The sequence below is a fragment of the Sinocyclocheilus grahami genome, unplaced genomic scaffold, assembly GCF_001515645.1.
Source record: "Sinocyclocheilus grahami isolate Dianchi unplaced genomic scaffold, SAMN03320097.WGS_v1.1 scaffold604.1, whole genome shotgun sequence".
NCBI classification, from domain to species: Eukaryota; Metazoa; Chordata; class Actinopteri; order Cypriniformes; family Cyprinidae; genus Sinocyclocheilus; species Sinocyclocheilus grahami.
In genome coordinates, this window is record NW_015505783.1 from 89,256 (window position 1) to 100,338 (window position 11,083).

The 11,083-nt window shown below is 36.6% G+C and overlaps 1 protein-coding gene across 1 annotated transcript; it reads left to right on the forward strand.

Annotated features, from left to right (window-relative positions):
• The first annotated feature begins 3,678 nt into the window (after nt 1–3,678).
• Nucleotides 3,679–8,931, forward strand: rnf114 (ring finger protein 114). The gene is made up of 7 exons (XM_016240912.1): nt 3,679–3,742; nt 3,860–4,026; nt 4,657–4,807; nt 5,714–5,820; nt 6,152–6,266; nt 7,392–7,499; nt 8,821–8,931. The coding sequence occupies exons 2-7, from the start codon at nt 3,908–3,910 to the stop codon at nt 8,884–8,886; spliced, it is 666 nt and encodes a 221-aa protein (XP_016096398.1). The 5' UTR covers nt 3,679–3,742; nt 3,860–3,907; the 3' UTR covers nt 8,887–8,931.
• The last annotated feature ends 2,152 nt before the right edge of the window (nt 8,932–11,083 follow it).

Below are 11,083 nucleotides of genomic sequence, written 5' to 3' on the forward strand. Positions count from 1 at the left end.
GGACTAGCGCTGGATCGTTCGATTCATTCAGCGAATCGGTTCGCATAAATGATTCGATTCATTGGAGTCGTCTGCGCTCAAAACAGTTCCCAGAAGTCTCTGCGCTGCATTTGACGTCTTCCTTTCTGAACTTTAAATCAATGTTTGTTTAAACACCGCGCTAAGGTTTTCAGTTACCTTAACTCGTTAGGTTTGTAAATGTATGAGTAATCAATCGTTGACAATGTGATTCAGTTTGTTGCTGTCCTTCTTCTGTAAAATGTCCTGTTGTTTACGTTTCTAATATGTGACCCTGAACCACAAAACCAGTCACAAGGGTCTTTTATTGAGATTTATACATCTGAAAGCTGAATAAATAAGCTCTCCATTGATGTATGGTTTGTTAGGATAGGACAATATTTGGCTGAGAAACAACTATTTGAAAATCTGGAATCTGAGGGTGCAAAAAAATCTAAATATTGAGAAAATCATCTTTAAAGTTGTCCAAATGAAGTCCTTAGCAATGCATATTACTAATCAAAAATTAAGTTTTGATATATTTACGGTAGGAAATGTACAGAAGATCTTCATGGAACATCTTTATTAATATCCTAATGATTTTTGGCATAAAAGAAAAATGGATAATTTTGACCAAACAGCAATTGTTGGCTATTGCTACAAATATACTCGTGTGACTTAAGCTGGTTTTGTGCTCCAGGGTCACAGATATGTTATATCACCCACAGTTTCATGCTTAAAAAAGTTCTACCGCTTCGAAAACTGGTTTTGAAATAGCATCGTTTTGGTAGACCACAGTTATTTAACTCAGATGGTCTTCTTTTTACACACGAGGAATTCTTAGCTAAATGCAATTTTCCCATACCGCCAAAGGAATTCACAACGGTTTTTTTGCCGCAGTCATTCCTAAAATAGCTATGTTGTTTAAACGGCAAAAACAGATTAAATTATCAGCAATTCCCACAACTCTCACACTCCCCTATTGATCAAATATGTTTTTCCTATCGTTGTAATTATTATAACAGATCAGTAAGAGCCATTTTCCAGGAGGATGTTGCTTCGAAACCAAATGTTGCATGTTGGAATCAATTTGTGAGTGATGTTGATTGGAAAAAAGTCTGGCCTCTGCCAGTCCGCTATCTCTTAACAAGGTCAAAGAGATATATTTTAAAAGTCCTTCACAGAATATACCCCGTTAAACTGTATCTACGAAAAAAAAAAATATATATATACACAGATTACTTTTTTCAAGTAACTAGTAAAGTAACGCATTACTTTTTAATTTACAAGAGAATATCTGAGTTACTTTTTCAAAAAAGTAATGCAAGTTACTTTGTTTTCCAATTTATTGACTGACAGCTCTCCTGTCCCCATACTGGGAGAAATCGGTAGGAAAGAGGAGTTGTGTGCGCTGTGTGAACATGATGTAGTTCTAGACTAAATGTGAATGTGCATTACTTCATAACACTCACAAAAAACTGATTTAGTATTCATCAAAATGAATTAAAACTCAATGCAAAGTGAAATGCAAACTCAGAATATGACGCAAACCTGCAATAATTAAATATGTTAAATAGCACAAATGTATCTAATCCCATTTTATTAACTAATGTCTTTGCTGCTGACCTTTGCTGATCCAGTTCAACCGTACTAATAAGCAAAAATGACTTTAGATAAACTAACAATTGTGCTTTGTTTTTTATTGCTGAAGAGTGTTTCTTCTCCTGCATTCTACTGTACAGACGTGAATTTACTTTAGCTTCAGCCTGAGGTTTATTCATTACACTTTTTGGTGTGAAAGGGCTTTTATATTAGCTATAAATACAACTTATTATATTAAAAGCAATCAAGCCCTGCTCATATTTAAAAAGTAACGCGAAAGTAACGTATCACATTACTTTAAATAAAAAAGTAACTAAGTAACGCAATTAGTTACTTTTTTAGGGAGTAATGCAATATTGTAATGCATTACTTTTAGAAGTAACTTTCCCCAACACTGGTAATATGTCGATTTTGCGAGCAGAAGCCATAGACAGCTGTTCATTTGTTTTTATTTTATTTGTTGTAATTGAATTGTATTGCATGCGTTAACATTCTACCTCGCGGTCGAGTGATTCATTTTCTCGTTCACGCCTTCCAAATCATTTAAAAGAACCGGTTCAACTCCGTGATTCGCTCATGAATCGGATACCTACGGTGGCCGAGAAGTGCAGAACAAATCACAATTCTGAAAACAAAATAACAAATTACAAACGCAAATGCAAGTCTAAAAAACAAAATAACAATTCAGAAAGCACAACAACAATTCAGAAAACATTATAACAAGTCATAAAACACAATGACAAATTCGAAAACAAATTAACAAGTCAGAAAACACAACGACAAATCAGACAAACCGGCAGAGGTAGGTATAGTTTGAGACGGCGCCATTGGTTTGGGATTACTCACTGCTGACTGGACGAGACATCTGTCAATCAACGTATACAGGACGAACCAGCCGAAGAACAGCAGAGTCATGGTAGAAAGTTCGGAGATGGTATTAAAGTAGCTCAGTTTAAATGTTTTGTATGAATTGCCCTTACTATGGAATAAAAAATATGGGGTGTATATTTGCATTTAGTTAAAAGTGACTAAAACATCAGCTCCAGTGGCGCAGGTGGATAAGCGCGTGTTGTTGGCTTTTTGACGCGATCGACCCAGGTTCGATCCCGCCTTTTGCCAATCTTTTTTTTTCTCCCTTTTCAAATCTCGTATCACATCGTAAAGGCATTTATTTTCAATAAAAATTAAGGAAATAATCAAAAAGTTGAAAATAAAGTATGGGGTAGGGTTAGGGTGGGTGTAGGGAGGTCTTTATTGTACCAATAAGGTGGCGTCCATTTAATAATTAAAATTTAAATGATAATTTACACTCAATACGTTATTATTGCATACTGTTTTATAATGTACTACAATACTGAAGTGCAGATAATTGCCACTATTTGCAACAAGTAGTATACTTGATAGTAGAAATCCTGCTATTTTAACATAGTGTATTTGCACTTAGTGTAAATAGAATCCATTGCTAATGCGAGATTTGAAAAGGGAGGGAAAAAAAGTTTGGCAAAAGGTGGGACCGAATGTGTCAAAAAGTTAGTGACACACGCTTATCCACCTGCGCCACTGGAGCTGATGTTTTACAGCCACTTTTAACTAAATGTCAATATACACCCCGTATTTTTTATTCCATAGTAAGGGCAATTCATACAATACATTTAAACTGAGCTACTTTAATACCATCTCTGAACTTTCTACCACGACTCTGCTGTTCTTCGGCTGGTTCGTCCTGTATACGTTGATTGACAGATGTCTCGTCCAGTCAGCGGTGAGTAATCCCAAACCAATGAAAACAAACCTCTTCCGGTTTGTCTGATTTGTCGTTGTGTTTTCTGACTTGTTAATTTGTTTTCAGATTTGTCGTTGTGCTTTCTGACTTGATATTTTGTTTTCGAATTTGTCATTGTGTTTTCTGACTTGTTATTTTGTTTTCTGAATTTGTCATTGTGTTTTCTGACTTGTTATTTTGTTTTCTGAATTTGTCATTGTGTTTTCTGACTTATTTTGTTTTTTAGATTTGCATTTGCGTTTGTAATTTGTTCTTTTGTTTTCAGAATTGTGATTTGTTCTGCACTTCTCGGCCACCGTAGATACCACTTGCTATACCGCACTCATAACTCTTCATTAAAAGACTACACGCACTCACTAGGTACTACATTGCAGTCATCTATTTACCCACTACTGTTTTTGTCCTCAGACGAATAAGGCTGTATTAATGTATGTCCTCATGCGATCAGCTGAGTTATTGCTCCTCCTCCCTCCCCAGCAGTGAATCTCGCCGGAGTTCAAGAAGACGGAACACAGCGCAGGAGACATGGCTATGCGCACAACACAACCTCAAACTGATGCGATCGATGCAGGATATGAGGACTACCTCTGCCCCGTGTGTCTGGAGATATATGTCTCTCCGATGACCACAGACTGCGGACATACGTGAGTATCCTTGCGGTCTCGTGCCTCGCAGCAGGAACTTCTCGTTTGACATGTTGTTTAGTTTCACGTTTATCAAGTTATCACGTGAAACCGACGCGCAGACTCCATGCCATGCAATTTAATCTTAATATGACTGTGTCGAATAATCAATAATAAATGCAGTTGTGATTCGAGTTTCTCAGGAGGCAGAAATTGGTTACTTTCAGTTTTGCTTCTTGTGTAGGCTTCTAAACTTGTGCTGTGTGGGAGGGATGCTGGGAGTTGTAGTGCTGCTCACTTAATTATAGCTTGAACAAACTACAATACTCAAGTTGTCCTTCTATGAATATCTTACTTTTTGTATGAATTTTAAAGCTCGTACTTTACTGACAAACATAACACTAGTAAAAGTGACACATAGAGTCATAAATGCCTGATTGATAGCCTACCTTGATAAGATACATTGACACTCATTTATTTTTTTAGGGAACAGCTTATTACTTTAAATGGGGGGAAATCTGACTTGTGTGTGCGCATGTATGTGTAGCCAGATGTGCATATTTTTATCAAGGGACAAAGTATATGTTTTATATCATTATATATGTACATATGAAATGTCTTAGTGAAAGTATATCCTTTTCTTTTGGTCAGATTCTGTGAAAGCTGTCTTAAGGAGTGCTTGCGGCCTCAGAAACCCGTGTGTGCAGTCTGCAGGTCTGATCTGCACGAGTGGAAACAAGCAGATCATTTACTAAATGAGATGAAAAGATCAATTGGAAAGTGCAAAGGCTGTAAAAATGAGGTGTGTGGGTGCATGTATGGGAGTTAAACTCTAAGTTATATTGAAATGTGGCGTTTATTCCGGCCAAGAACCACCCACTTAGTCCAGAAGAGACTGTCAGACCAATATATAAATTGATCGTTCACATTATATGCATGTAAAAAGCATTGTACTACAATAATAAATTAATGGAGAATAGAAAACAAACTTGGACGGTTGTGCAGGAAATACTGAAGAAACCTTGGCAGATAATTAAATTAATTTATAAAATGAATGCATTTAATCAATTAGAAAAATAAGACATTGTCGAACTGTTACATCTTTACACTGCAGAAGTGGCACATTAACTGCTTCTTAAGCGGCATTTAGATGTATTTTCTCTTTAATGCGGCTCGTAGGTGTCATGAATGCATTTACACTACAGTTGCATGATTTATTTAAAACATTAAATTTAGATTTTTGAAATATAAATGACAAATAAAAACAAAGAAATATTTTTAAATATGACCCTAAAAGTGCCAGTAGGTGAGTCTTTGAATCATTCATTTAAATGATTTGTTTAAAATCATTTATTCAGATATGAAGCAAGTGGCTGTCTTCATAAAACAGTTGAATCATTCACTCATACAATTTGCTCAAAATCATAGATTTGTTTGAAGCTACTGAAGAAACTCAAGCGATTAGTTAGCACTCATGATTACAGCCTGGTGTGTTTCCTGTCAGACTGATCAAAACCTGTTCACCCTGACTTGTGGAAAGTGTATACTATCAGGCATTCCATTTGGAGCTTTCGGTTTTCAAAAGTGCTTTGCAGTTTTGTGTGCGGTGTGCATCAGACGGTCCGTGAACAGACTGTGGGTGGTCCTTGAGCTCACTGTCTGAGTCTAAGGTGTTCCTAAGACTTTTTTTTTATCTACTCTCTGGCAGGTTCTTTTGTCTGACATGAGAAGCCACACAGGGTCTTGCTCTAAATATCAAGACTTAATCAATGAAGGTATGAAGGCCATTTCAAAGAACCAGCCTTCAATTGTCAGGTAAAATAACTGTTTTCAGTATTTAAACATTTACGTTGATTCCACTTTGAATACAAAATTGCGACATCTGTGGCATTGTGCTGTGTGATAAAACTGCACATTTTAGAGTGGCCTTTTATTGTGGCCAGCCTAAGCCACACCTGTGTAATAATCATGCTGTCTAATCAGCATCTTGATATGCCACACCTGTGAGGTGGGTGGATTATCTCGGCAAAGGAGAAGTGCTCACTAACACAGATTTAGACAGATTTGTGAACAATATTTGAGAGAAATAGGCCTTTTGTGTACACACTTTCTACACACTGGTTTCTTGTTCCTCCTGTTCCTTTAGTTCAGTGCCAAACCGTTACACGTTCACCTGTCCCTACTGTAACAAACAGAACTTTGACCAGGGTGGTCTGGTGGAGCACTGCACCTCAAAACACGCACAAGACCCACGTCAAGTGGTGAGCATTTTGGATGGATCTCATTTACAATCCTAGAAGTGGCCAAGTATATTGTTTTGATTTGTAAAAGTCACCCTTTTTAAGCCATTTCTATTAAAGTACATGTATCTACATATAGCTAGATCTATTTTGAATATCAATGAAAAGGAATACTTATCAGCATTTATATTTGTTAGCTATGTCTCCAAGCCTTCTGAGATTGCGTTTACACGACAACGATGTAGTCAAAAATGGAAAAGTTTTTCCCTTGCGTTTTTAAAAATTTCACGTTTGCATGACAACGTTTTCAAAACGATTTGTGTTTACACAACGGCCAAAAATGCTGTATTACGTATGCCAGGCCAGTAGTTGCCACTGTCACCTTGTTAGTAAACAGTACCTGTTGCCGTGTGTATTTAGAGCCCGGTCTCATGAAAATGCTACGCACATGTTTGGCGTGCATATAATACGCAGTTTTCGCGTGCATATGATACGAAATTTGTTGGCATGCATATGAACCGCAGTTTTCGCGTACATATGATACGCATCTACTCCACAACCCTAATCCTACCATCGTGTAGCATATACATGCCAAAGTCCATTTTTGCATATCAATACCACGAGTTTTCGTTTTTATTTGGCGTATTATTTATACGCACTTTCATGAGATCGGGTTAGTATTTGATGCGTCTCCGCTGTTGGTTGTAATATTGGTGAAGTAAATCCACACTTTGCTGGAAACTCTTGAGCAGCAACAACAGTGCCATGTACTCCGCCATTGTTGTGTATGTTCGTTCGTGCTTGCCTTTAAAATCGACACGTTCGGCACATGTCTACATACCTAACGCGTAACACGTGCATACCTAACAACGGCATGTCGTCACCGTTTTCAAAGATTCCCGTTTTGGGGGTTTACACGGAAACGACAACGGTGATGTTTTCAATTTCAAAAACTTGCACTTCAGAACCCGTTTTCAAAAGAATGTGTTTTCAGTCCCCAAAACGCCGTTGTCGTGTAAACGAACAGGCATAATGGATAAAAAGTTTCCCGTTTTTGGCTGAAAACATTGTCGTGTAAACGGCCCGTGAAATAGTAACTGTTACCTGCGGAGTCAGGAGTTGTGACCCTTGTTTCCACTCCTGCAGGTGTGTCCGATATGTGCCTCAATGCCCTGGGGTGACTCTAATTACATGAGCGCTGACTTCTTTCAACACCTCAGAATGAGACATGCGTTTTCCTATGACACTTTTGTGGTGAGTAGATTACAATATTTACATGCTCTGGTTTTCCAGTGTTAAAAAAAAACAAAACTAAAAATTGTCATAGTGTTGACACAAAAATATCCTATTAATATTCCTTTTATATCTAGCTATAATACGGATCAGTCTTGCTGTATGCTTTTTTCAGTGATTTAACATGGGTTCTGTTCTCCAATTCAATAATTAGTAAACAAACATAACTTATATATATATTTCCTTTGGTATAAACAGTATAAATAGTCTTAGCCAATTCCAGTTTATGCCCGTGAAATAGTAACTGTTACCTGCGGAGTCAGGAGTTGTGACCCTTGTTTCCACTCCTGCAGGTGTGTCCGATATGTGCCTCAATGCCCTGGGGTGACTCTAATTACATGAGCGCTGACTTCTTTCAACACCTCAGAATGAGACATGCGTTTTCCTATGACACTTTTGTGGTGAGTAGATTACAATATTTACATGCTCTGGTTTTCCAGTGTTAAAAAAAAACAAAACTAAAAATTGTCATAGTGTTGACACAAAAATATCCTATTAATATTCCTTTTATATCTAGCTATAACACGGATCAGTCTTGCTGTATGCTTTTTTCAGTGATTTAACATGGGTTCTGTTCTCCAATTCAATAATTAGTAAACAAACATAACTTATATATTTCCTTTGGTATAAACAGTATAAATAGTCTTAGCCAATTCCAGTTTATTAAAGCTTTTTAGCAGTCTAGAACCCCCCTTTCTTGACGTTTTTTGATGGATGGATGGACTATTGGTCCAGCTTATTCAAAGTTGAAAAAAGAAAGAAGCAAATAAATAGAGCAACTAGCATTCGTTTTTTTTTATTAAATGTATAAACTTAACAGTTAACAATTACAGTTGGTCTGTAATGTTTTTTTCAAGTTCTATTAAATTGCAGTTGAAATTAAAGGTCCAGCTTATTCAAAGTTGAAAAAAGAAAGAAGCAAATAAATAGAGCAACTAGCATTCGTTTTTTTTTTATTAAATGTATAAACTTAACAGTTAACAATTACAGTTGGTCTGTAATGTTATTTTAACTTTTTTTTTCAAGTTCTATTAAATTGCAGTTGAAATTAAGATGGTCTTTAATATTGTGAATTACTAATTAAACAATAAATAAAAAGCTTAGTTGAGCAGAGCTTTATTTGCACTAAACAATGTATGTTTGTCTAACTTGTTGGGAAAAATGAAAAAGCTGTATAAATTGTGCACCAAAAACAAACTGAATGGACTAATTATTAAAGCAGAAGGAATGGAACAGTAAATACTCTGAGACTTACATTCTTTTTTTTTATTGTTATTATTAGGATTATGCTACAGATGAGCAAGCCATGATCCAGGAAGCTCTACAGCGCTCTCTCATGGAAAACTGATGTGAGGGACATATGGATCCCCAGCTGAACGTAACATAACCAAAAACCAATGCTTAATTATTAAAGCAGAAGGAATGGAACAGTAAATACTCTGAGACTTACATTCTTTTTTTTTTATTGTTATTATTAGGATTATGCTACAGATGAGCAAGCCATGATCCAGGAAGCTCTACAGCGCTCTCTCATGGAAAACTGATGTGAGGGACATATGGATCCCCAGCTGAACGTAACATAACCAAAAACCTATGCTTAAAAGATGAACAAACTACACTGGGATTCTGGGCTATTCTGATATATTGTTCTGCCTAATGTCGGTCATGCCAAAGTTCCTATTGGTGTAATTTTGGTGATTTCATATATTCATATATATACAATATTTCCATATACGCTCGAAGCTGTAAAAATACATATTCTGCCCATCTATAATTAATTCAGATTATATAACTGATTTGTGTTTATCTAGTATAGTTTGTGAAGCAGGCTGTCAGATTGTGTGACACTGGAACAGAACAGTCTGATATATGAGCTTGTGATATTAGAGTCTTGTCAGATGCTTCTAGTGTAGAACATATTGATATTGAATCATTAGATCATTCTTTTGATCTTGAGAGTGACATCTGATTCGGAGGCAATTTAGGGGAAGCAAAGGAATACGCTTTTTCTGTCGGGTGTGTTTTGTCTTGTTTTGTTCTTTTAAGAAGCCTAGATGTGTGTTCCACTTTGAGATTAGTGTTTGAAATGAGTTTGTTCAAACCAGTAGGGGGCAGTATTGTCTCATTAGTCAGCCATATTGTTTATCATCTCTGTACTCTCTGACCTAAGCGGTGCTCACTATGTAGTGCAGCTACTGGCAAGTCCATGACTTATCAAGAGGTATGTACTGATAGGATCTGCCCTTAAAGGGAGAGTTCACCTAAAAATGAAAATCCTGTCGTTATTTACTCACACTCACGTTGTTCCAAACATGTATGAATTTCTATACCATGTGGAACACAGAAAAATGTATGTACGGAGTTGCTTTGGACCACACTGACTTTCAATATATAGATAATAATAACAGTTCAAAATATCTTCTTCTGTGTTTCACATGAGAAAGAATCATTCAGGTCCAGAATGACACAAGGGTGAGCAGATGATGAGAGAGTTCCCATTTTGGGTGAGCTACTCCTTTAATCTCCAAATGCGTTTGTGTAACTCAGTAGAGGGCGTTTGCACTCTTCTTCAATTTTTTTTTAGTATATAGCAGTCAAACTGTACATGGCAGGTTTATGATATGGTAAAATGAGTCCATTTAATTGGCATTAGTTTGAAATCCTGCAGTCTATTGAACAAAAGTGTAATGTTGCGTTCCATAAAGTTAAACTTGTGTTGCATGCTGTTTGACACAGATTTTACCACTGTGAAGATAAATCATATTCTGTGCCTATTTCATTCATGGGCTGTTATTATTAGTGCTTAATGGCACTGATTCATTGGCCTGTATGTTAGTTGTGTATAGTTAATAAACCTTTTATCAAAAGCCTGTTTCAAATTAAACTATTATACATTACATTACATGCTATATTTTGCTCTTTTGTTGGTTTTGATTGCTTCTATTGTTCTCATTTCTAAGTCGCTTTGGATAAAAGCGTCTGCTAAATGTAGCTATACTGTTATAGCATTATCCTTGATTTTGTTATCGGAAGCATGTTCAAAAACACACTTTATTACTTTCCTCCTCCACATATTGCTTTCCCCCATTGTTCAATGCATGTGCATTCAATTTTGTTACAGTGTGTATCTCTCTCCCTCTCCTCCGCTCTAACTCCATTACTGTTGCTCATTTCCTGTCCCCCAGCGACTGTCAGCTCTCATGTCTGAAGGTGCTAAATCCTGATAAATTAAAGCTCTTTAATTATTTAAACACTGGACCCTGAAATCACTGTGAGTGATTTATACCGGTGCGTTAGACATGTTGGGCCAGAAACAACACCCACCTCTCTGATGGATGACTAAATGGAGGGGGAGCAAACACTACACGCTATAACAGTTACAGGGTCTTTCCCAGAAACCCTTTTTCTCATTTTTAAACAGATGCCCATCGCAGAATTATATATCATTCTGGAAATGCATGTGGTTTTTCAGCCTGATGATGCTGTATGAAAGGAGTTTCCTCAATTCTGTATGATAGGAAATAGGAAGTTTTATGGGAAATTGC

What these genes read in the sequence shown, in the direction of transcription:
- rnf114 (XM_016240912.1), top strand. Translation starts at nt 3,908, where the DNA reads ATGGCTATGCGCACAACACAACCTCAAACTGATGCGATCGATGCAGGA. An exon ending in ACCACAGACTGCGGACATAC is followed by an intron (nt 4,027 to 4,656) that starts GTGAGTATCCTT and finishes TCTTTTGGTCAG; the next exon opens with ATTCTGTGAAAGCTGTCTTA. An exon ending in AACCAGCCTTCAATTGTCAG is followed by an intron (nt 5,821 to 6,151) that starts GTAAAATAACTG and finishes CTGTTCCTTTAG; the next exon opens with TTCAGTGCCAAACCGTTACA.